At 43.5% G+C, this 26,310-nt stretch overlaps 2 protein-coding genes and 1 non-coding gene across 5 annotated transcripts in view; all 3 read right to left on the bottom strand.

The window, feature by feature from the left end:
* Window positions 1–1,123: 1,123 nt before the first annotated feature.
* The window catches only part of LOC109937035 (zinc finger protein 271-like), a 46,642-nt gene continuing 21,455 nt past the window's right edge, over window positions 1,124–26,310 (bottom strand). The window contains exons 4-8 of the mRNA XM_048619605.1: window positions 22,937–23,088; window positions 22,126–22,435; window positions 11,827–12,021; window positions 2,826–2,907; window positions 1,124–1,666 (exon numbers count right to left, since the gene is read on the bottom strand). Of these exons, the coding sequence (XP_048475562.1) occupies window positions 1,124–1,666; window positions 2,826–2,907; window positions 11,827–12,021; window positions 22,126–22,435; window positions 22,937–23,088 (1,282 nt within the window). The remainder of the gene's footprint in view (window positions 1,667–2,825; window positions 2,908–11,826; window positions 12,022–22,125; window positions 22,436–22,936; window positions 23,089–26,310) is intronic.
* Window positions 15,330–15,401, bottom strand: trnam-cau. The gene has a single exon. It is a non-coding gene; the product is annotated as a tRNA-Met (tRNA).
* LOC125481032 (zinc finger protein 235-like) overlaps window positions 21,998–26,310 on the bottom strand; it is a 17,445-nt gene continuing 13,132 nt past the window's right edge. Inside the window, exons 1-2 of one of the 3 annotated variants that reach the window (XM_048619542.1) lie at window positions 24,336–24,578; window positions 21,998–23,205 (exon numbers count right to left, since the gene is read on the bottom strand). In XM_048619542.1, the coding sequence (XP_048475499.1) occupies window positions 22,122–23,087 (966 nt within the window). In that variant the 5' untranslated portion in view covers window positions 23,088–23,205; window positions 24,336–24,578 and the 3' untranslated portion in view covers window positions 21,998–22,121. Of the gene's footprint in view, window positions 23,206–24,194; window positions 24,217–24,335; window positions 24,579–26,310 lie in introns of those variants that run through there. The other 2 variants (XM_048619543.1, XM_048619541.1) reach the window with 2 other exon arrangements.

Here is a 26,310-nt window from a genome sequence, read left to right as displayed (position 1 = left end):
GGGCCTAGGACAGTACGCTGAGGAACTCTTATAAAGATGTCCTGGAGTTGAGGTGACTGACCTCCAACAACCACAACTATCTTCCTTTGTGTTAAGTCTGACTGTAACCAGTGGAGAGTTTTCCCCAATGCCCATTGACTCTGATTTGGTAGGCCTCTATTCCTTGATATCACTGGGAGCAAGTTGCATTGGCTGAAGCCCAATGTTGGGGAGCTTAGAGGAGGCAGAGATGGATCAACCACAAGGCACTTCTGGCTGAAGATTGTTACAGATGCCTTGTCTGTTGCATTGATGTGCTGGGCTCCTCCACATTTCAGGATGGCAATATTTGTGGAGCCTCCACCTCCTATTAGTTCTTTAATTATCCACCACCATTCATGACTGGAAATGACAAGTTTAGAAAGCTTAGGTATGATCAGTTAGTTGTGGAATCACTCAGTCTCGTCTACTGAATACTTCTTTCGCTGTTTGGTATCCTAGTAGTTATATACTGTAGCTTCACCAGATTGGCACTCCCTTTTAAGGTATGCCTGGGGCAGTTCCTGGCATGCCCTCTTGCATTCTTTACTGAACCTTGCAGGGCTACTTTTGCCCTTGTCTGTTCTGGTGTCTAGGTCAAGACTGGGTGGTCAGTCCAGTTCGATTCCTTCTTATATCCTTCACAGTGGTTTGATAGAGCTAAATGGCTTGTTGGGCCATTTCAGCGAGCAGTTAAGAGACAGTCAGAGTCAATCACATTGCTGTGGGTGTGGAGTCATGTGTATTAGACTAGATAAGGATGGCAGATTTTCTTCCCTAATTAAATGGGTTTTTACAATGATTGATGGTTACATGTTAATCACTAAGCTAGCTTTGAATCCAAATATCTTGTGAATTCAAATTTCACCCATTTGCTATGATGGGCTTTGAATCCATGTCCTCAGAACATTAGTCTGGTGCTCTGGTTACTAGTCTAGTCACATTACCCCTACCCCTACCCCTAGCGCCCCCCCGCACCATCTGCAGAATATTACCCCTGGCCTGGAGTTTATTAACATAAGTAGAAACAGACCCCAATGAGCATAGAAGTGACTGACAGCAATATCCCATTACTGCCGTTAGTAGTGAAATTGGTGGTGTTTCATCAGTTGGGATGATTGACTGAATCTCTTTCCACACTTGAAGCATGCGAACGCTCACTCTCCAGTTTCTGCCTAGTGTGAATCCGCTGGTGTGTCGACAGGCTGGATGACAGAGTGAACCCCTTCCCACACTCGGAGCAAGTGAATGGCCTCTCCCCAGTGTGAACTCGCCGGTGTACCAGCAGATTGGAGGAATTAGTGAATCCGTTTCCACAGTCAGGGCAGATGAATGGCCTCTCCCCCGTGTGAACTCGCTGGTGTCTCCGGAGGTGGGATGACTGAGTGAATCCCTTTCCGCACACAGAGCAGGTGAACGGTGTCTCCCCGGTGTAACTGCGCCGGTGAGTTTCCAGCTCAGATGGGAATCTGAACCCCTTGCCACAGTCCCCGCATTTCCATGGTTTTTCCCTTTTGTGGCTCCATTTATGTTTCGATAACCCGGATGCTTGGCTGAAACCCCGTCCACACACACAACATGTGTACGGTTTCTCTTCACTGTGAACAGCAAATTTCTCCTCCATGTGGTTATGATAAATTGGACAATGCTGTCAGATCCTGAAGTTTCCCAACAGTGAATCCTCCCCTTCTACTTCCTATGAAATTGTTATAAAACAGGAAAAAGCGAGAGTGAGGGAATTCACAAAAACATAAAGATACATTTGGACATTCGCCCTAATGTCTCAATGTGGTTCAGTGGCAAATGTTTCTTTATAATAGCCCTGTTACACAAAAGGCACTATATGAATGCAAATTATTTTTGATTTGGACATATATTACTCTTTGTTCATCATTGCTGGTTGAATAGCCTGTTACTCCTCACCCAACCGAATTGTAAGAGCACGTTCACCACATAGACTGACCGGTTCAAAAAGATCAAACATCATCTTCTCCACATACAACTAGGGATTGACAATGTCTTGTTAGTGAAAGAGCAGGGAAGTGGGACTGTCTGAATTGCAGAGGGTCAGCACAAGCATAATAAGCTAAATAGCATCTTTCTGTAGTGTAATCAGTTAACTATTCTCTGACAGTTTTTAAACATTCATTTACAGGATGAGAGAGTGTCACTGGCTTGGCCAGCACTTATTGCCTGTCCCTAATTGCCCAAAGAGCAGTTAAGAATCAACCACATTGCTGTGGGTCTGGAATCACATGGTAAGCAGATTAAGGATGGCAGTTTCAGTCCCTAAAGGACATTTGTGAACCAGATGGATTTTTCTAATAATTGACAATGTTGATTAGACTGTTAATTCTATTTTTATTGAATTCAAATTCCATCATCTGCCTTGGCAGGATTCAAACCCGGATCCCCAGATCATTTTTTTTTTTTTTTTAATTTATTTATTGGAAATGGGTGTCGCTGGCTAGACCTGCATTTATTGCCCAGAAGGCAGTTAAGAGTCAACCACATTGCTGTGAGTCTGGTGTCACATGTAGGCCAGACCAGGTAAAGATGGCAGTTTCCTTCCCTAAAGGAAGGACATTAATGAACCAGATGGGTTTTTCCAACAGTCATCAATGGATTCATGATCAGCATTAGACTCTTGATTCCAGACATTTTTTATCGAATTCAAATTTCACCATCTGCCATGGTGGAATTTGAACCCAGATCCACAGATCATTACCTGGGTTTCTAGATTAGTCCAGTAACAATAGCACTGGGCCGTCACCTTCCCATAAATGACTTGGAGACCAGAAACTAACGACTGCAACCAATGCCCTCACTGCTACATAGCAGACATTAACTGGTCTATCTGTGTTTTCAGGCTCAGTTCTATGAGTACAACTGCAATAAAACAATAACAAAATATCATAGGTACTGAAAATCTGAAAGAGAAACAGCAAATGCTGGAAAAAACTCCACAGGTCAGGCAGCATTGGTAGAGACGTAAACAGAGTTAATATTTCAGGGTGTGCTGGATGAGTTGGGGGATAAAAATGGTGCAGAGTATAATAGTCATTTCAAGCTCATAAACAGAACAAAAATGGATTATAGAACAGGTTAAAAACAACTCCTGACTATAAAAGGCACTGTGGGAGGATAAAGCTGATAAGTCAGCAGCATGAGGTCAGAGGATGGGCAGCAGTGAAACCTGATTTAGGTAAAGGTAAAGTCACCATAGTCTTACCAGCCCATAGTGTCTGCTCTCTCATTAAAGAGAGATGATGGATCATAAGACCATAAGTCCATAAAACGTAGGAGCAGAAGTTAGGCCAGTTGGCCCATCAAGTCTCCTCCGCCATTCAATTGTGGCTGATAAGTTTCTCAAGCACATTTGTTCCCATAGGTTCTTGATTATTGAGGGGATCAAGGGTTATCTTTCTCTGTCTTAAATATACTCAATGACCTGGCCTCCACAGCCTTCTGTGGCAATGAATTCAATAGATTCACCACTCTCTGGCTGAAGAGGTTTCTCCTTATCTATGTTCTAAAAAGGTCCTCCCATTACTCTAAGGTTGTGCCCTTGGGTCCTAGTCTCTCCTACCCATGGAAACATCTCCCCAACGTCTACTTTGTCCAGGCCATTCAGTATTCTGTAAATTTCAATTGGATTCCCCTTCATTCTTCTAAACTCCATTGAGTATAGACCCAGAGTCCTCAAACGTCCCTCATATGTTAAGCCTTTCATTCCTGAGATCATTCCCGTGAACCTCCTCTGGACCCGCATCCTTCCTGAGATATGGGGCCCAAAATTGCTCACTATATTCTCAATGTGGTCTGATTAGAGCATTATGAAGTCTCAGCAGTACACCCCTGCTTTTATATTCTAGTCCTCTCGAAATAAATGCCAACATTGTATTTGCCTTCCTAACTATCGACTCAACCTGCAAGTTTACGTTAAGAGAATCCTGGACTAGAACTCCTAAGTCCTTTTGCCACTCCAGATTTCTGAATTTTCTCCCCTTTTAGAAAACAGTCCACGCCTATATTCTTCCTACCAAAGTGCATGGCCTCACACTTTCCCATGTTGTATTCCATCTGCTACTTTTTGCCCACTCTCCTAACCTGTCTAAATCCTTTTGTAGTCTCACCACCACCTCAATACTACCTGTCCCTCCACCTATCTTTGTATCATCTGCAAAATTAGCCAAAATGCCCTCAGTTCCTTCATCTAGATCATTAATGATCTAGACCTTGAACCTTGCGGAACTCCACTTGTCACCAGCTGCCATCCTGAAAAGGACCCTTTTATCCTCACCCTCTGCTTTCTGCCAGACAGCCAGTTTTCTATCCATGCTGGTACCTTGCCTCTAACACAATGAGCCCTTATCTTACTCAGCAGCCTCCTGTGCGGTACCTTGTCAAAGGCCTTCTGGAAGTCCAGGTAGATAACATTCATTAGTTTTCCTTGGTCTAACCTGCTTGTTACGTCCTCAAAGAATTCTAATAGATTTGCCAGGCATGACTTCCCCTTGATGAAGCCATGCTGACTTTGCCCTATTTTATCATGCACTTCCAAATATTCAGAAAATCTTATCTTTCACAATGGACTCCAAAACCTTACCACCGACAGAGGTCAGGCTAATCGACCTGTAATTTCCTGTCTTTTGCCTTACTCCCTTCCTAAACAGGGGAGTTACATTAGTGATTTTCCAGTCCTCTGGGACCCTCCCTGACTCTAGTGATTCCTCAAAGATCACTACTAACGTCTCCACTGTCTCTTCAGCTTTCTCCTTCAGACTGATGGCGATTTAACCTAAGGGACACCAAACATCAGGTGAGGGGAGAGTTTGAGAGACTTTCCTGCCTTTTCCCCATAACTCTCAATTCCCACCCTGATTAAAAATCTCTCTCTCAGCCTTGAATATACTTAACAATCCAACCTCTAAATAAAATTCTGCATTTCCACTCCAAGAGAAGAAATTCCTCCCCAGCTCTGTCATAAATGCATTCCTTATGCTGAGAATACGCCCTCTGGTCCTAGACTCTGGCACAAGAAGAAAGAACGTCTCAGCATCTCCCCAAGAACCTTGTACATTTCAACAAGTTCACTTCATTGTTTTGTGACTCTAACTCCAAGACCACGTGGGTTTTTGAGAAGGCCCAGAGGTCTGGAGATATTCTCCTCAAGGCAAATGTGATTGAAAGGAGTGTCAAGATCATATCTTTTTATCTTTCTGTATTTTTGACTGTAGACTGAAGTGAGAAAAGGATTGTTTTTAAATAGATAAGAATTGCAGAAGGGGTTGCTGTGCTTTTTAAAAACAAGCTACCAGCACTTATTTTAAGTGCTGTTTGCACTTTGGAGGATGTTTAATTGCAGACAAACAGGCACCAGAGCACACTTACAAGGTGAGATTTGCACAGCAACCAGTGGCTGATTGGTCTATGAGGTGGTGAACAATTATGCCTGCCAATAACTATGCAGCAGGTACAAAGGCAGCAAATCAACAGAGATCCTACTGGAGTACAGAAATACAGGGGAAACTTAAGAAAGGAATTAGGACAGCAAATAGAGTGCACAAAAAACATTGGTGGGTAAAATTAGGGAGAATCCTAATGTATTCTACAAGTCTATTAAGGGGAAGAGGATAACCAGGGAAAGCATATTGCCCATCAGGGATCATGGGGACAATCTTTGTGTGGAGCCAGAGGACATTAGTTGGGTGTTAACTAAATAGTTCATATCTATTTTCACTTGAAAGGAGGAGGATGTTGGTACAGAATTTCGGACTGGGAACTGTAAGGTTCTTGAGCAGTTTGACATAGGGAGTGAGGAGGTATTGGAGGTTTTGACAGGCTTAAAAGTGGACAAATGCCCAGGTGTGGATGAGTTGCATCCCAGGCTGCTGTGGGATATGAGGGAAGAAATTAGAGAGGCTCTGGTCTAAATTTTCAATTCCTGTCTGGTCACGGGGTGGTGCCAGAAGACTGGAGAATAGCTAATGTGCCTCCATTTTTCAGTAAGGGTGGAAAGTAAACCAGGTAATTACAGACCAGTAAGTGTCACATCAGCGGTAGGGAAACTATTGCAGAAAATTCTGAAGGACAGAACTAATTTCCAGTTGGAGAGGAAAGGTTTGATCAGGAAAGGCTTTGTCAGAGGGAGTTAATGTCTAACAAATTTGATAAAATTTTTCAAGCAGATGATATAGCGTGTAGATAAGGGTTTTGCAGTTGATGTATTTTATATGGATTTCAGCACAGCCTTCCCACATGGAAGACTGATAAAGACCATACAAGTCCATGGTATCCAGATCAACTTGGCAAGTTGGATCTAAAATTGACTTCGTGGTAGGAGACAGGGGATGGTGGTAGAAGACTGTCACCAGAAGCCGGTGTCCAGTGGCATTCCACAAGGATCACAGCTGGGTCCATTATTGGTTGTGATACATATAAATAATAGAAAACAAAATGAAGAAGGAATATATTGAGATTACCTTTGTTCGCATGAGTAACACTCCATAAATCAATCAGAAGAGAATCTGTGACTATACAAGAGTGGTGGTGAGGTTTTCCCTTCTGACCATCACTCAGAAGAACACTCAAATGACAAAAATCAGATTGTGAACAAAAGTAAATACTGACAAGACGACGAAGACTCAAGTTCACTAAGGAATCATGAGCTGAAGTTCTGCAGGCAGCAAAACTATCTGCCCAGCACATTGTTATAGCAGATTTGAATTTGATGTCAGATGATGAAATTACACAAGTTCATCTACATATGTGTATATCGATACTGTATATCGGTCATCATTAAGACCTTAGGACTCAAATAACTGGATAGACAAGCTGTCACCATTCTGTTCTGCTGGAAGCAAGTTAGATCCCTGCCCAAACCTCGCTCATGAAGATCTTTGCCCTCTACAAAGATGGCGGGGGCGCTTGCGCCATACCACACATTAAAACCCCGCGCCCCCCCCCCCCCCCCCCCCCCCAAACGCCCCCATAAAGATGGCGGTCACCCGGGGCCGGACACTGGGAGTTATCGCCCCGCTCACTGCAAACGGCGAGAGGTAACCCTCATTGTTGAAGGTTTGCGGCTTATACAAGATGTTTATGAATCGTTGCCATCCAACCGCAAGATCCATCGCACGCTCCGCTGCGCCCTAATCTTACCGTTGCAAATCAGAGAAAGAAGCCTCCGCCTCTCGGCGCACCGGGTCCGCGCATGCTCTCTAGATAGTCACACTGCGCCTGCGTTTATTCCCCCTGTTGTGAATAGGGGATATTCACCGCCGTGGTGAATGCTGGGTACTAACCTACCATTAAAAATTCACGTTTTCTTAATAAGCAAAGAAGTTCGGATGCAAAATCTCTGAAACAAAAACGGAAATTGCTGGAGAAACCCAGTAGATCTGGCAGCATCGGAGTTTCGAGTCCAGTGACCCTTCTTCAGATGGTGGGTTTCTCCAGCAATTTCAGTTTTGTTTCACTTTTTCTTCATCGTGATATGTGTTGCACGTATTGTATAAAGACCAGGGCCGAGAAAACCAAATAATAAAATTAGGGCATACGTCAGACTGAAATCCATTAGCGAAAAGATAAGTGACTGGTACATTCTTCCGGGAATGATTCTACCACATAGATGGGGAGTAGGAGTGGGTCATATTTAACACCATTCTATCTTTCTATAATAATAATGCACAAGCTTTCCCTCTAATAATGTGGAGCATGGTACGCTAACTGCCCACTGAATAAATATAGCCTATGCACAGCAGAGGGTTTCTTAAAACAGTATGTGGTTATTCCAATTGGAGGATGGCCATACTGGACCTTGTATTGGCTAATGAGCCTGGCCAGGTGACTGACCTTTCAGTGGGAGAGCATTTTGGGAACAGTGGTCACAACTCCATACATTTTAAGATAGCTATGAATGAGGATAAGTCAGGACCTTGCAGACAGATACCAAATTGGGGAAGGGAAAATTATGTCAGTATTAGGCAGGAGCTAGAGAATGTTAATTGGGAGGAGCTGTTATCGAGCAAGTCCACATTTGACATGTGGGAGTTGTTTAAAGACCTGCTGATCAGAGTTCAGAACCGGCATATTCCAGTAAGTAGGAAGGACAAGAATGGCAAGGTAAGGGACTCTTGGGTAATAAAGGAGGTTGTGAATTTAGCCAAGAGGAAAACTGAAACACAGATAATGTTTAGGAATCTAAAATCAGGCAGGGCACGTGAGGAATATACAGAAAGAAGAAAGTACTCAAGCAGGGAATTAGGACAGCAAGAAGGGGCCATGAAATGACCTTGGCAAGGAGGATTAAAGAGAATCCCAATGCATTCTATATATGCATTAAAAACAAGAGGATAACTACGGAGAAGGTTGGACCACACAAGAATAATGGATGGAATTTGTGCTTGGAGGCAGAGGATGTGGGTGAGATCCTAAATGAGTACTTTCATTGGTATTCACCCAGGAGAAGGATATGGAGGATAGTGAGATCAGTGTAGAACATTCTAATATGCTAGGGCATTTTGAGATCAAGAAAGAAGTGGTGTTGGGTCTCTTGAAGAGCATTGAAGTGGATACGTCCCCAGGGCCTGATGGTATCTATCCAGGTTATTGAGAGAGGCAAGAGAGGAGATTTTTAGAGCCTTGACCAAGATCCTTGTACCCTTGCTAGACACTGGAGGGGTCCCAGAGGACTGTTAAGTAGCTAATGTTGTTCCTTTATTTATGAAGGGAAATAGGGATAATCCAGGAAGCTATAGACCAGTGAGTCTCACATTAGTGGTTGGGAAGTTATTGGACAGAATCCTTAGGGATAGGATTTACACGCTCTTGGAAAAGTATGCCCTAATTAGGGACAGTCAGCATGGCTTTGTGCAGGGTAGGTCAAGTCTTACTAACTTGAATGAATTTTTTGAGGAGGTGATGAGGGTGATCGATAAGGGTAGAGCAGTGGATGTTGTCTACATGGATTTTAATAAGGTTTTCGACAAGGTCCCTCATGGTAGGCTCATCCAGAAGACTAAGATGTATGGGATCCATGGTGACTTGGCCACTTGGATTCAGAATTGGCTTGCCCATAGAAGGCAGAGGGTACTTGTGGAAGGGTGTTTTTCTGGTTGGTGGTCTGTGACTAGTGGTGTTCCTCAGGGATCCATACTGGGGCCTCTGCTGTTTCCCGCAACTCATCCCTCACACCCACTCCCCGCAATAACAATCAGAACAGAATCCCCCTCATCCTTACGTACCACCCCACCAACCTCCGGATCCAACGCATCATCCTCTGACACTTCTGCCATCTGCAATCCGACCCCACCACCAAAGACATTTTTCCCTCCCCACCCTTGTCTGCTTTCCAGAGGGACCACTCTCTCCGTGACTCCCTTGTCCGCTCCACACTCCCCACTAGCCCCACCACACCCGGCACTTTTCCCTGCAACCGCAGGAAGTGCTACACCCGCCCCTACACCTCCCCCCTCACCCCCATCCCAGGCCCCAAGAAGACTTTCCACATCAAGCAAATGTTCACCTGCACATCTGCTAATGTGGTATACTGTATCCGCTGTTCCCGTTGTGGCCTCCTCTACATCAGGGAAACCAAGCGGAGGCTTGGGGACCGCTTTGCGAAACACCTACGCTCGGTTCGCACTAAACAACTGCACCTCCCACTCGCAAACCATTTCAACTCCCCCTCCCATTCCTCAGATGACATGTCCATCCTGGGCCTCCTGCAGTGCCACAACGATGCCACCCAAAGGTTGCAGGAACAGCACCTCATATTTCGCTTGGGAACCCTGCAGCGCAATGGTATCAATGTGGACTTCACAAGCTTCAAAATCTCCCCTCCCCCTACTGCATCCCAAAACCAGCCCAGCTTGTCCCCGCCTCCCTAACCTGTCCTTCTTCCCACCAATCCCCTCCTCCCACCTCAAGCCCCACCCCCATCTCCTACCTACTAACCTCATCCCGCCCCCTGGACCTGTCCGTCCTCCCTGGACTGACCTATCCCCTCCCTAACACCCCACCTACACTCACCTTTACTGGCTCCATCCCCACCTCTTTGACCTGTCTGTCTCCTCTCCACCTATCTTTTCCTCTATCCATCTTCTATCCACCTCCCCCTCTCTCCCTATTTATTTCAGAACCCCCTTCCCCTCCCCCATTTCTGAAGAAGGGTCTAGGCCCGAAACGTCAGCTTTCCTGCTCCTCTGATGTTGCTTGTCCTGCTGTGTTCATCCAGCTCTACACCTTGTTATCTCAGATTCTCCAGCATCTGCAGTTCCTACTATCTCTGAAACATTGTGTATAGGAGCTGGGATGTCATGTTGTTGCTGTACAAGACATTGATGAGGCCACTTTTAGAATACTGCATATGATTCTGGTTTCCCTGCTGTGGGAAGGATATTCTTAAACTAGAACAGGTGCAGAAAAAAATTTACAAGAATGCTGCCGGAACTGGAGGGTTTGAGTTATAAGGAGAGGCTTGATGGGCTGGGACATTTTCCTTGCAGCATTGAAGGCTCAGGGATGACCTTGTAAAGATTTATAAAATCATGAGGGGCATAAATAAGGTCAATTGCCAAGGTCTTTTTCTATGGGTAGGGGAGTAGTGTTGTACAGCATGGAAACAGACTTTTCAGTCCAACTTATCCACGCTGATCAGATATCCCAAATTAATCTAGGCCCATTTCCCAGCTCTTGATCTATATTCCTCTAAACCCTTCCTATTCATGTACCAATCCAGATGCCTTTTCAATGTTGTAATTTGTACTAGCCTCCAGCACTACCTCTGACAGCTTGTTCCACAGAGGTACCACCCTCTGCATGAAAAGGTTGCCCCTTAGGTTCCTCTTATATCTTTCCCTTCTCACGTTAAACCTAGGTCATCTAAGTTTTGGACTCCTCTATCCTGGGAAAAAGACCTTGGCTGTTCACCTTATCCATGCCCCTCATAATTTTCTAAACCTGCATAAGATCACCGCTTGACCTCCAAACCTCAAGGGAAAATAGCCCCAACCTAGTTGGCCATTCCCTATAGCTCAAACCCTCCAACTCCGGCAACATCCTTGTCAATATTTTCTGCATCCTTTCAAGTTTAACAAAATCTTTCCTACTACAGGGAGGCCAGAATTGAACATGGTATTCTAAACGCAGAATCCGCAGTTCTTTTAGTTTTTTTATTAAATGTATAAGTCCTGCCCTGATTTGACCTGTCAAGATGCAACACCTCACATTTATCTAAGTTAAACTTCATCTGCCACTCTTCATCCCATCGGTGCATCTGATCAAGAGCCTGTTGTACTCTGAAATAGCCTTCTTCCCCCAACCTAGGTGTTATCTGCAAACTCACTAACCATTCCTCCTATATTCACATCCAAATCATTTACATAAATGGGAAAAAACCGTGGGTTCAGCACAGATTCCTGCAGCACACAGATCTCCAGTCTGAGAAACAAACATCCACCATCACCTGCTGTCTCCTACCTTCAAGACAATTTTGTATCCAAATGGCTAGCTCTCCCTAGATTCCATATGATCTAACCTTGCTAACCAGTCTACCATGCAAAACCTTGTTGAATGCCTTGCTGAAGTCCATATAGACAGTATACACTGTTCTGCCTTCATCAAACTTATTTATCACTTCTTCAAAAAACTTTTTGATGACAAGACGGCAGCAGAGTAGGATGCTCCAGCCAGAGCTCCTCTGCTTCGCCAGTTCCTTTTTCTTTGTTTTTCTTTTTATCTTCTTGTTTCTGCAGTTTTTTCCCTTTGCCCCAGGCCCTTCAACTTTTAACTTCTTAAACTTACACGGAGGAAATGGAGAATGGAGGAGGCAAGACTGAGTCCAGGCCGGCACGGGAGACAATTCGGAGACCATGCCAGATCAGGAAGCGAGTCCCAGAGAAGAGTCGCAGGCTGGAACCCAGTCCGGCCTGAGAGACGGGTCCTGGTGGTGGGTCCCGGGCTGGAGGCCAGTGCAAGGAAGTAGCGGTGCCTTGAGTTCTGAAGATTGGTTGGCAAGAACTCAGTGAAAAAGACTGTAATTTGAGAACTTTTAAAGATAATTTTATACTTATTCTGGACTTTGAGTAATTCGAATACTGTTTAAAACTTTATATTCCAATGCTAGACAGTTTTTACTCTTTCAATTCTGTAACAAAGTATCTGTACCTAGGCATCCTGTACCTGAGATGGTGCCAAAGCGGTGACATTACATACATTTCACTAAACTCAATCACAGCAGTGAGACATGATTTCCCACACACAAAGCCATGTTGACTATCCCTAATCAGTTGTTGCCTTTTCAAACACATTGGGAGGGTACAATTACAACATTTAAATTACTTTTGGACAGGTGCATGAATAGGAAGGGTTTAGAGGGATTTGGGCCAAATGCAGGCAGCTGGGACTTGTTCAGTTTAGGATACCTGGTCAGCATGGACAAGTTGGACCGAAGTGTCTGTTTCCGTGCTGTATGACTCTATGACTCTGCAACATCCTTACTACAATGTGGCAACCGGAATTGCATGCACTCCTCCAATGGTGGCCTCATCAAAGTTTTGTACAGATCCAACATTACCTCAATACTCTTACAATTTTTGCCACTACTCAGAAAACCAAACATCTTGTATGCCTTCTTAACTACTTTTTTAACCTGCCATTTTCAGGGGTCTGTGAACAAGGACCCCAAAACCCTTCTGTTTCTCTGAGCTTCCCAGTGTTCTGCTATTCATTGAATATCCCCTTGTCTTGTTACTTCTTCCAAGTGCATCAACTCATGTTTTTCAAGGTTAAATTCCATCTGCTACTGATCTGCCCATCTGACTAGTCCATCTATATTCTCGCGTAACTTAAAGCCTTTGTTCTCACAAGTAATTATCCAGCCAATCTTTGTATCAGCTGAAAACTTATTTATCAAAGCAACAGCTCCCCAACATTATCATCTGCATCTTTTATATATATATAGTCCTATACAGTGTTAGGAAGTAGATAGGATTTTGTTTTGCCATACATTTTCAAACTTTTCAAACTGTTATGTTTGGATGGCTTGGTTTGGTTTAGTTTATTATACAAAATAAATAAATGTAAAAAGTTCTGTTTTGTATTGTATTAAGTTTCAGTGAAAGACTGCCACATTAAATTAAGAAAATAAAAGCTCTATTAAGCCCAGATTTCAATCTGGGAGATGACTTGTTCAGTTGAAACATCAGCTGGGATCATAACAGTATTGATAACTACATCACATCAATTCATTGGTGAGGCCACTTTTAGAATACTGTGTTCAATTCTGTCTCCCTGTTATAGGATGTTTTTAAACTTGAAAGCGTTCAAAGAAGACTTACAAGAATGTTTTCTGAGTTGGACGGTTTGAGCTGTTGAGAAAGACTGAATAGGTAGGGCTTTTTGCCCTGGAGCATTGGAGGCTGAGGGGTGACATCACAGAGGTTTATAAAAATCATGAGGAGCATGGATAGGGTGGATAATCAAAGTCTCGTCCCAAGGGTAGGAGAATCAAAAACATGAGACTATAGATTTAAGGTGAGTGGGGAAAGATTTAAGGGGAAAGGTTTAAAAGGAACCTAAGGGACAACATTTTCACGCAGAGGGTGGTGCCTGTATGGAATGAGCTGCCAGAGGAAGTGGTGGAGGCTGGTACAATTACAACATTTAAAAGGCATCTGGATGGCTACATGAATAGGAAGGAGTTAGAGGGAAATGGCCAAATGCTGGCAAATGGGAGTACACCAGTTCAGGATATCTGGTCAGCGCAGACGAATTGGATCGAAGGGCCTGTTTTCATGCTGTGTAACTCTTTGACTCTAAGATCTGAAAGAGTAACTTGATTCGTTAACACCTGAATATCATAGGTTATGAAATTGAAATTGTTCTGTCTGTGGAAAAAGATTTTGAGCCTTAAGTGTGACTGGAAAAGCACAGAGACCCACAGACACAGTCCCAAGAGTGTTCCAGTTCACTGACTGTGGAATGACCAGTTACACAACCTGAAAATCACAATCAGTGCATTCACAGTGAGAAAAAGCTATCCAATACACTCATTATATTAAACGCTGCTGAATCTTGTTTTTCTGAAAGGAAAGAAAAACACGAGTGGTTTAATCTTCCCAGCGTCTGTAATCCCTCAGTTTACAAAACCGGAAAGGTGATGGTCTAGTGGTATTTGCGGTCCAATAAAAATCCAGTGACCTAAGTAAAGTCAGTCATGGGTGAAATTTGAATTCAATTAAAAAATCTATTATTAAGGGTCTAATCATGCCTGTGAAATCCATCGTCGTTTGTCGGAAAAATCCATTTCATTCACTAACACCTTTTAGGGAAGCAAACTGCTATCCTGAATAAGTCTGGCTTGCATATGACTCCCGACACAAAGCAATGTGGCTGGAGGACCGGCCGCATCGGCTCGGCCAACCAGCTCCACCCCTTCCTCCTATTGGTTAGGATCAATTAACCAAACCCTATTGTGAGGTAGAGACAACAAGGTGCAGGGCTGGATGAACACAGCAGGCCAAGCAGCATCATAGTAGCAGAGAGGCTGACGTTTCGGGCCTAGACCCTTCACCAGCATCTGCAGTTCCAACTATCTCTCACTCCTATTGTGAGGTAACTTAGGAGGTGGGGTTAGATGATCGTAAGGGAGCAGGGGAAGACTATTCGGGCCATCGGGTCTGTGCTAGCTCCTGGGGCACAGAACGCCTTTACTTGCCTTGGAACAGATATGTATTTCCTGATTACTTTTGAAAAAAGGAGACGTTTTCCGACATTCAGTGAGCCACATAATTCCACCGTGTAATGACAGCCAGACAAGCACACACAAGAATCCGGCCAGAGATTATCAGGGTGCAGGAAATGACAGATTGACGATATTTTCAATTCAAACATATGGGCATTTATGAGAGCATGGAGAGGGAAAAGGGAGCTTGGCCCTTTCGGTAACAATGAAAAGAGCGGCAGTAGCAGACATTTCGGAATTCAGAATACTCAGAAATTCCAGTGAGAAAGAGGGGAAAAACACACCGTGAGTGATTATGGGGGAAAGTTAAAGATAGTGTCAACTTGGAAGTCAGTGGCAAATCAGAAAAAAATCAATTAATAAATGAACAATAATGACTAACACATTTCTAAAATGCGGAGTCAATTTCCAAAAATTAAAAACACCTCCACACAAAATCGAGTTAAGACACTTGTTACAATTGAAGTGCGTATATATGAACAGTCTACCTCTTTTATTTAAAAGAGACGACTGAAGGAAGCAACAACAGCCTACTATAAAAATTATCATTAATAAATGTGAATAGCAGAGGATGGTTTCGATCCATCGACCTCTGGGTTATGGGCCCAGCACGCTTCCGCTGCGCCACTCTGCTACGCGTTGTTGTGTATCGCGATTTTCATATTCATTTCCTCATTGTTTCCAAAAAGTGTATACGTCCTACGAAGTTCCTGTTAGCTTTCAATTGTGTGATACCATCCGGAGTGTAGGAGCTAATTACCGCAGATGGTAGACTCTGTACTGAAAACAACACACGCCACCGATCACAGCAGGTCAAGAAGCATCTATGCAGAGAGAGTAAGTTTACGCTTCGAATCTAGATTCATCCAGCATTTGTTGTTTTCAGTAGCATCCAGAGTGGAAAGGAGATCCATGCAAAAGCAGCAAGTTACCATCGGGACACATAAAATGACAAAGGTGACTAACAAACCAACAACATACCAAGATGGAGAGAGCAATCACTTCTGTAATGGTATGTTCTCTGTTACACAGACGCCCTTCATTTTAACTATATTTCCTACCGTATAACTGTGCAAACTGCTGTGTCGCGTTCACTTCGGTGATCTCTCTGCTGTGTTTTGATTCCAACTGATGGTAATACTGGAAGAAATCCGATCCTAGAACGAAACCTGTATCATATGTTTAACTTACTTTTAGTTAGTTAACGCGGTGATTAATCACTGAAATATATTCACACATGGCCTTAAACGTTTTTAACAGAACAGAGATGTATTATCCAACGGAGGAAAAAAATGACAACGCTATGTATGTAAGACAGTCAGAAAGACCTGAATACCATCAACAAAACAAAGTCTCGACACTTTTCGCAACAGTACCTGTTACAGAGATTCAAATCCAGAGAAATTATACCTCAACTTTTAACAGCGACAAGTTTTCGATTCCTTCTTAGTTCGCTGTAATGAACCTTTCACATTTCTGAGGACCTAAGCTTTCCCGGTTCTAACAATTTGAAAACTTCTGTAGAGATTTTCCCAGCTTGAAACTGCACAGATGAGAAAACTCTTCTGCTGAGGCACTTGGTTCCCCTGAATTGAACAGGAAAAGAATTTGAGTCAATGGACATGAAGCTGGAAAAGCACAGCAGGTCAAACAGCATCCGAGGAACAGGAAAGTCAACGTTTCGGCGGAAACCGCTCCACAGGCTGTGCGGGGGAGGGGAGACCAGAAGTAGATAGAGGGAGGGGTGATGGAGTGGCGGGTAGGTAGGGTGGTGACAGGTGGTGCAGGTGGGGGCTTATTGTGATTGGTCAGTGGAAGGGTGGAACGGATTGAGGAAAATGAAGATGGACAGTTTAGGTCAATTCAGGGAGGCCAACAGGAGGGGGAGGCCTGGACATGGGATATGGCTAGGGATGGAGGGATTTTGAAGCTTACTAACCTTCCAACTGCATCCACGTATCACCATCCCACCTACCCTTCCCCCAGGCCCACCCTCCCCTCTATTCACTTTCTCAGAACTCAACAGGGGTATAAACAGGGGTCTGCCAAGCTGTCTGAAACCATTTGGCCACCAAGAACTGATGTAGTTAGGTCACTATCCACATCTCTTTGTAAACTTTTAAAAATCCTTCACAGAACTGACCAAAATTCCTCAGCTTCTATTTTAATATCCAACTTCCAAAAAATGACAAGACATCTTTCATCACATTTAGGGAAAGGCAAGCTTTATAAAGCTGGAAGACGATCTGGCAATTTACTGATCCAGTTACCTGCAATGTCAACATACTACCATTTCCCCATGCCAACATTTCTGTCTTGGGCCTACTGCAGTGATCCTACTGCAGCGCAAGCTGGAGGAACATCATCTCATCTTCCACTTGGGGATCTTGCAGGCTTCAGGATTCAGTACTGAATTCAGTCACTTTACAGTCTGAACACCTTCTTACATGTCTTTTACCTACACCGACACCGTGTCATGACATGGGTTGCTTTCAGCAAAATCAACTTTTTCTCAGCCACTCATGGTCCCCATTATCATCTGTCTATCTTTCCTTCTTCCCCGGCTTGCTATCAACATGACTTTCATCTGTTCATCTTTCTCTCTCTCTCTCTCTCTCTAAGCTCTGTTGCCCCCTCCCCAACCCACCATCAGCAAACATACGTCTTCTTCATAGCTGTTATCATTTCTGAAGGAGGATGACTGGATCTGAAACACTCATTCTGTTTTCTCTCCACAAATACTGCCAAACCTGCTGAGTTTCTCCAACAATTTCATCTTTTGTTTCAGATTTTCAGCATCCACGGTTCTTTGTTTTATTTAACTTACTTATCAAACCTCCTATATTCATGTCTAGATCATTAATGCACACGGCAAACAGGAAGGGAACCAGTACTGAACCCTATGGAGCACTACTGGACACAGGTTTCCAATCACAAAAACAATCTTTGACCATCACCTTTGACCTCCTGCCATACGTCAATTTTGAATCCAATTTGTCAAATAGTGCTGGCTCCCATGGGTTCTTATCTTCTTGACCAGTTTGCAATGTGAGGCTTCATCAAAAGCCATTCTTAAGTTCATATAAACTACATCAACTGCACTATGCTCATCCATACATCTAGTCACTGCCTCAAAAAAAACTCAGTCAAACCTGTCAGATATGATCTCCCCTAACAAAGCCATACTATCTTTAATTAATATTTGCCTCTCCAAGTGAAGATTAATTCCATTCCTCGGTGTTTTTTTTTAATATTTTTGGAATTCTGTGTTCAGTTCTGGTCTCCCTGCTGTAGGAAAGATTTTGATACACTTGAAAGGGTGTAGAAAAGATTTACAACGATGTTGCTGGGTTGGAGGGTTATATTCATTCACAGGATGAAGGCATCGCTGGCCAGGTAGCATTTACTGCCCATCCCTAATTGCCCAGAGGCAGTTAAGAGTCAACCACATTGTTGTGGGTCTAGAGTCACATCTAGGCCAGACGGATAAAGACGGCAGTTTCCTTCCCTAAAGGACAGTAGTGAAAAAGTTGGGCTTTTCCTAACAATCAACAATGGATTCATGGTCAACATTAGCCTCTTTAATTCCAGATATTAATTGAATTCAAATTCCACCATCTGCCATGGCCGGATTCGAATCTGGGTGACCAGAACATTATGATCTATAGGGAGAGGTTGAATAGGCTGGGGCTATTTTCCCTGGAGCCTCGAGGCTGAGGGGTGGCCTTATAGAGATTTATAAAATCATGAGGGGCATGGATAGGATGAATAGCCAAGGTCTTTTTCCCAGGGTAAGGGAGTCTAAAACTAAACAGCATAGATTTAAGTTGAGAGGGTAAAAATATAAAAGGGACCTGAGGAGTAACTTTTTCATGCAGAGGATGGTGTATGTATGGATTGAGCTACCAGAAGAAGTGGTGGAGGCTGGTACAATTACAACATTTAAAAGGCATCTGTAGGGGTGCATGAATAAGAAAGGTTTAGAGGGATATGGGCCAAATGCTGGCAAATGGGACTAGATTAATTTAGGATATCTGTTCGGCATGGTCAAGTTGGACTGAAGGGTATGTTTTGTTTTTGTACAATTGTATGACTATGAGTTTTCCTCCTATTCACATCACACTCAGTAGCCTATATTTTCTTTCTGAATAATGGTACCGTATTAACTGTTCTCCACTCTTTTAGCACCTCTGCTTTTCTTTTATTCACCCATGAGATGTGGGTGTCACTTGCTGGGCCAGCATTTATTGTCTATCCCCAATTGCCCAGAGAGCAGTGAAGAGTCTGGAGTCACATGTAGGCCAGATCAGGGAAGGATGACAGACTTCTTTCCCTGAAGAGCATTAGTGAACCAGATAGGCTTTTCTAATACTTAATAACAATTTCATAGTCATCGTTAGACTCTTAACTCCATATCCTTTATTGAATTCAAGTTCCATCATCTGCAATGGTGGGATTTGAACCCAGGTCCCTGGAACATTAGATAACAAGGTGTAGAACTGGATGAACAGTTTTCTGAACCATTTCTGAAGAAGGGTCAAGGCCCGAAACGTCAGCCTTCCTGCTCCTCTGATGCTGCTTGGCCTGCTGTGTTCATCCAGCTCTACACCTTGTTATCTCAGATTCTCCAGCATCTGCAGTTCCTACTATCCCTGGAACATTAGCTGAGTTTCTGGATTAATAATCTCAGGTTGATACCAGTAGGCCTCCTTTACACTCCTGTGTTCAGAGAGAATTGAACATTAATGTCATAACCCCTGCAATCCCTTACCTCTCAGGGCAACCTAGGAATCATCTTATCTGGGCCTGGGGATCTATCCAATTTTAAGCGGTAAAACCACTAGTACCTGCTTCTCAATCGTAATTCATTCAAGGATATCACAGACCCCTTCCCCGATTTCTATACCAACATTGTTTTCCTCTATTGTGAATACAGATATAAAGTACTCATTTAAAACGCCATCTTTGTCTCCCAATTCCACCTGCAGTTTGCTTACTAGACCGTTAATGGACCTGGAGAGAGAATACCTTAGGGCTCATCTGTGATTTGAATCCAGGACCTCTTACATTCTCCATACGCCTAAGATAAAATCATACCCTTAGGACAATGGACCAGCAATCTTCCGTGTCCAATAACAACGTGGGGAGGTTAGTGGCAATTTCTTGGGAACAGTCCATATCACAGTAAAGGAGGTGTTAGAAGTATTAGAATGTATGACGATGGATAAATCACCTGGTCCTGATCAGATATAACCTAGAACCCTGCAGGAGACGAGAGAAGAAATTGCGAGGGCCCTGTCTGATATATTTGCATCATGGTTAACCACAAGTGAGGTCCCAAAGACTGGAAAGTAGCAAATGTTGTGCCCTTATTCAAGAAGGGCTGCAAAGAAAAACCTGGGAATTATAGACCAGGAAGCTTAACATCTGTAGTAGGTAGGTTACTTTAGAAGATTCTGTGAGATAAGATATACATGCATTCAGAAAGACAGGGTTTGATTAGGAGTAGTTAGCATGGCTTCACGCATGGGAGATCATGCCTCACAAATTTGTTAGAGATTTTTGATGAAATGGTCAAGAAGGGTGATGAGGGCAGGACAGTAGGTATTAGTCTGCATGGATTTTAGAAAGGCCTTCTATGAACAACAAACTAAGAAGAACAGTACTAAATCAGGACTATTCACTGCTGCTTTGGAGATATAAAGCAACAATGATTTTTAATAACAGTTTCTTCCTATTCTGTCTCACTGCTCCCAAGAGGACACTGTTTGCTCCCTACCCCCACAATATTACAATTTTTCATACATTTTGTAATCAACCTGTTCAGAGATGTTATTATACACCTGTAGAGCAGGTGGAACCTAAATTGGCTCTCCATAGGGAGGGTCACTATCACAGAGCCACATTCATTACTACGGATGTTGAATGAACAGTTTGACAGTAAAGCAGCAGTGGATGAAAGGAGAGGAATGATAGTGAGGTCCAGTTAGCCATTGTTAGTGTACCTGTGAAAACTAATAGTGTTTTTGGAAGATGTCACCGAGTAGATGTTGGGATTTGACAGCAGATGCAAAGGCAAGAGGGACAATACAAGAGAAAGAGACTCATGAACAATATCAGTGAACATAGAAAAATTTGTGGTCAGCAGTTCACTGGAAACAGCATCAATGGGACAGGAGATGGATCTCATACACAAGATGAGATCTGACAGGCTAGGAAGGATACAGGACAGTAACTGGAAAAAGATCTGGGTTCAGAGCTCAGTCAAGAAAGATAAATGTGAGGTATTGCATTTTGGTAAAACAAACAAGGCAAGACATATACAATTAAAAGTAGGGCTTTGGGTAGTGTTCCAGAAGAGGGATCTAGGGGTTCACGCACATTATTCTTGAAGTTTGTATCACATATAGATAGGGTCGTTAAGAATGCATTTAGCTCGTTTACCTTCATTGCTCAGATCTTTGAATAAAGGAGTTGGGACATTACATTGAGGTTGTACAGAACATTAGTGAGGCCTCTTTTGGAGTACTGTGTCCGGTTCTGGTCTCCCTGTTATAGGAAGGATATTATTAAGCTAGTTCAGAAGATATTTAACAGGTTTGATTATAAGGAGAGGCTGGATAGGCTGAGATTTTTTTTCCACTGGAGCATAGGCAGTTGAGAGGTAACCTTATAGAGGTTTATAAAATCATGAGATGTCTAGATAAGGTGAATGGCAGGTGCCTTTTCCCCAGGTCGGAGGATTTCAAGACTAGGAGGCATATTTTTAAGGTGATAGGAAAAAAGATATAAGAAAGACATGCAGGGCAATTTTTTTGTTACACGTGTGGTTCATGTGTAGAATGAATTTCCAGAGTAAGTGGTGGATATGGGTACAGTTATAATGTTTAAAAAGACATTTGGGTAAGTATATAAGAAATGTTTGGAGAGATATGGGCCAAGTGCAGGCAGTGGAACTAGTTTAGTTTGGGATTGTGGTTGTCATGGACTGGTTGAGCCAAAGGATCTGCTTCCATGCAGTATGACTACAGCCTTATCAACACTTTCACTGGTGGGCGACTGGAAACACATGGCAGAGGCAGCTAGTCGGATTGTCTCAATTTAGTGTCAAAGAAGTTAATGAACTCCTTGCACTTGTTATTAGAGGTAAGGATGGTGAAGAGAGGGGAGATGGAGAGCCTTTCAAAAGGAACTGACGTGTTTGAGATATTGAAAATTTAACACATTGTATTTAACAAAAAGCTGATTTTATTTGTCTTTTATGCAGCATATATCAGTGTAGCTGGCCTGGTGTTTACCACCAGCAACAACAGACCCAATGAATGCGATTAACAGCAAGATCCAATCATTTTAGTTACTTGTGAACTCGCTGGTGTCTCAGCAGGTTGGATGACTGAGTAAATCTCCTCCCACATATAGCGCAGATGAACGGTCTCTCCCCAGTGTGGATTCGCTGGTGTGCAGTGAGTTGAGATGATTGCCTGAACCCAGTCCCACAGTGAGAACACCTGAAAGGTCTCTCGTCAGTGTGAACACGTTGATGATACATAAGGTCCCCAGAGCTTTTAAAGCACTTCCCACAGTTTGGGCATTTAAAAGGTCTGTTGTTAGTATGTGCACGTTGATGGGACATCAGTCCACTTGAACTTGTATAGCATTTCTCACAGTCTGAGCATTTGAAAGGTCTCTTCCCAGTGTGAACTCGCTGATGTGTCAGCAGGTTGGATGACCGAGTGAATCCCTTCCCACATTCAGAGCAAGTGAACGGTCTGTCCCCGGTGTGAGTGCGTTGGTGTACAGCAAGGTGAGATGAGTGTCTGAACCCTGTCCCACAGTGAGAGCACCTGAATGGTCTCTCGTCAGTGTGAACACGTTGGTGGCGCATCAACTCCCTAGAACTTTTATAGCTTCTCCCACAGTCCAGGCATTTAAAAGGTCTCTTGTCAGTGTGAACAAGTTGATGGGACATCAGTTCCCTCGAACTTTTAAAGCACTTCTCACAGTCTGGGCATTGAAAGGGTCTCTTGTTGGTGTGAATGTGTTGATGGCGCATCAGTTCGCTGGAACTTTTATAGCACTTCCCACAGTCTGAGCATTTAAAAGGTCTATCCTTAGTGTGAACTTGTTGGTGGGTAAGCAGGTGGGATGACTGAGTGAATCCCTTCATACATATGGCACATTTGAATGGCCTCTCCCCAGTGTGACTGCGTTGATGAATTTCCAGCTCAGACGGGTAACTGAAACTCTCCTCGCAGTACCCACACTTCCACGGTTTCTCCCCAGTGTGACTCTGCTTGTGAATGGAGCTTTTCTCTTCCATGCTTGAATATTCCAAGTTATTCAGGTTACGATAAGTTGGATGTCAGATCCTGGTGTGACATTCAGTTCGCTTTCCAAATATTGATCTTCACGTTCTCATACATATTCTGTGAAACAAACTGGAAACAGGAAAAAAAAGTGAGAGTGAACCCATGAAAACACAAATGCAATCTGTGAAATGGAATTGAGTGAATTTGATAATTTGTGGGAAAAAGTGGCCATGAAGTAATCGAATTGTTACTAAAAAAAACAACTGATTCAATAATGTATAGGGATGTAAGGTTTGGAGGAGGTTACAGAGATAGGGATGGGTGTAGGGGCTGGAGGAGATTACAGGGATAGGGAGGGGTGTAGGGGCTGGAGGAGATTATGGAGATAGGGAAGGGTGTAGGGCTGGAGGAGGTTACAGAGACAGAGAGAGGTGAGAGAGATAGGGAGGGCTTTTGAGGTGGGAAGTGAGAGATATAGGAGAAGATGTCAGGACTGCAGAAGGTGAGAGAGAAGGTTATTGAGACTGGAGTAGGTGACAGTGATAGGGACAGTTGTAGGGGCTGGAGCAAATGACAGTGTTAAGGAGCCTTGTAGTGGCTGGAGGAGGTGACCTATATGGATAGTTGGAACTGTTGAAGAGATAAGCAGGTTGTGGGGGCTGAAGGAGCCGAGAGAGTTAATGAGGGCTGTACAGTCTGCTGGTGGTGACCATTGGGGTGTGTTTGTAGGGGCTGAAGGCGATGAGATGGGGCTAGTTCCAAGGCGCTGGAGGATGTGACAGTGATAGGGAGGACTGTAGGAGCAGGAGGCAGTGACAGAGGTAGGCAGAGTTTCTAAGGGCTGGAAGAGTTTACAGAAGCGGAGTGTTGTAGGCTGAAGGCTCTGATAGTAAGTGGGAGAAGGATCACTTGCAGATAGATTTGAAAACAAGGATGAGAACTTTTGAGATCAAGGGGGTACTAAGAACAAATTGAGAATACTCTCACGGTCACATGCCCTTTGAATCAGTATGATGTATACAGCAACAGTGTCCCTTTAAATGTGGAACTGCTAACCCTAGGCAACAACTTTTAAATAGCAAAGCAAAAGAGGCAAATAAAGGTCTCTTTAAACTCACAAATGGAAAGGTGTCTGTCCCTTTATATGATTTGCATCTTGCTCGCCCCTTTCATTTGTTTTAAAAGGACAATGCAGATGCGGGATAGGGACAACAAAAAGGTACAAGGTTATCAGTGCAACAAAATTTTCAGGACCTCACCTTCCCAAACACAAGGTCAGAAGTCACACGACACCAGGTTATAGTCCAACAGGTTTGTTTGAAATCACAAGCTTTCAAAGCGCTGCGCCTTCGTCAGGTGGAGTGAAAAGAAGCGCACAGGCATATAATTTATAGGCATGTACGAACTTTTGATCTCGCTGCCTATAAATTATGTTATAGAGTCATAGAGATATACTGCACGGAAACAGACACTTCAGTCCAACTTGCCCATACCAACCAGATATCGTATATAAATCTAGTCCCATTTGCCAGCATTTGGCGCATATCCCTCTAGACCCTTCCTATTCATATACCTTTCCTGACATTTTTTAAATGTTATAACCGTATCAGCCTCCACCACTTCCTCCTGGCAACTCTTTCCATACACACACCACCCTCTGTATGAAAAAGTTGCCCCTTAGGTCCCTTTCATATCTTTCCCCTCTCATCTTAAACCTATGCCCTCTAGTTGTGGACTCCCTCACCCTGAGGAAAAGACCTTGCCTATTTACCCCATCCATGTTGCTCATGATTTTATAAACCTTGATGAAGTCACCCCTCAGCCTCTGACGGTCCAGGAAAAATAGCCCTAGCCTATTCAGCTTCTCCCTATAGCTCAAACCCTCCAACACTCACGACATCCTTGTAAATCTTTTCTGAACCCTTTCTAGTTTCACAACATCTTTCCTATAGGAGAGAGACCGGAACTGCACGTAATACTCCAAAAGTGGTCGAACTAATATCCTGTACAGCCGTAATATAACCTCCCAACCCCTATGCACTGACCAATAAAGGCAAGCATACCAAGTGCTGTCTTCACTACCCTGTCTACCTGCCACTCCACTTTCAAGGAACTATGAACCTGCACTCCAAGGTCCCTTTGTTCAGCAACATTCCCCAGGATCTTAGCATTAAGTGTATAAGTCCTGCCCTGATTTGCCTTTCCAAAATGCAGCACCTCACATATACCTAAATTAAACTCCATCTTCCATTCCTCAGCCCATCTGATCAAGATTCCATTGTACTCTGAGGTAATCTTGTTTGCTGTCCACTACACCTCCAGTTTTAGTGTCATCTGCAAACATATTAACCATACTTCTTATGTTCATGTCCAAATCATTTATATAAATGACAAAAAACAGTGGACCCAGCACCGATTCTTGTGGTACACCACTAATCATAGGCCTGCAGTCTGAAAAGCAACCCTCCACCACCACTCTGTCTTCTACCTACAAGCCAGTTCTGTCTCCAAATAGCTAGTTCTCCCTGTATTCTGCATGATCTAACCTTGCTAACCAGTCTACCAGGAGGAACCTTGTTGAGTGCATTACTGAAGTCCATACAGATCACATCCATTGGTCTGCCTTCATCAATCCTCTTCGTGACTTCTTCAAAAAACTCAATCAAGTTAGTGAGACACTATTTCCCATGCACAAAGCCACGTTGACCAACCCTTTCAGTCCTTGGCTTTCCAAATACATGTAAATCCTGTCCCTCAGGATTCCTTCCAACAACTTGCCCACTGCTGATGTCGGGCTCACCAGTCTATAGTTCCCTGGCTTTTCCTTACCACCTTTAAGTAGTGGCACAATGCTAGCCAACTTCCAGTCTTTCAGTACCTCACCCATGACTATCGATGATACAAGTACCTCAATAAAGGGCCCATCAATCTCTTCCCTCGCTTCCCACACAGTTCTAGGAAACACCTGATCAAGTCCCATGGATTTGTCTATCTTTATGCTTTTTAAGACCTTCAGCACCTCCTTCTCTCTAATATGGTCCATTTTCAAGATGTTGCTATATTTTTCACCACTCTCTCTATCTTCCATATCCTTCTCCACAGTAAACACTGATGCAAAATACTCGTTCAGAGATATTAAGAACTGCCGATGCTAGAGTCAGAGATAACACAGTGTGGAACAAAAACAAAGTTGCTGGAAAAGCTCAGCAGGTCTGGCAGCATCTGTGGAAGAGA

The sequence above is a fragment of the Rhincodon typus genome, chromosome 43 (assembly GCF_021869965.1).
Source record: "Rhincodon typus isolate 14 chromosome 43, sRhiTyp1.1, whole genome shotgun sequence".
Taxonomy (NCBI): Eukaryota; Metazoa; Chordata; class Chondrichthyes; order Orectolobiformes; family Rhincodontidae; genus Rhincodon; species Rhincodon typus.
The sequence above is the reverse complement of the archived record's forward strand: the minus strand, read 5'-3'. Positions and strand labels throughout refer to the sequence as shown.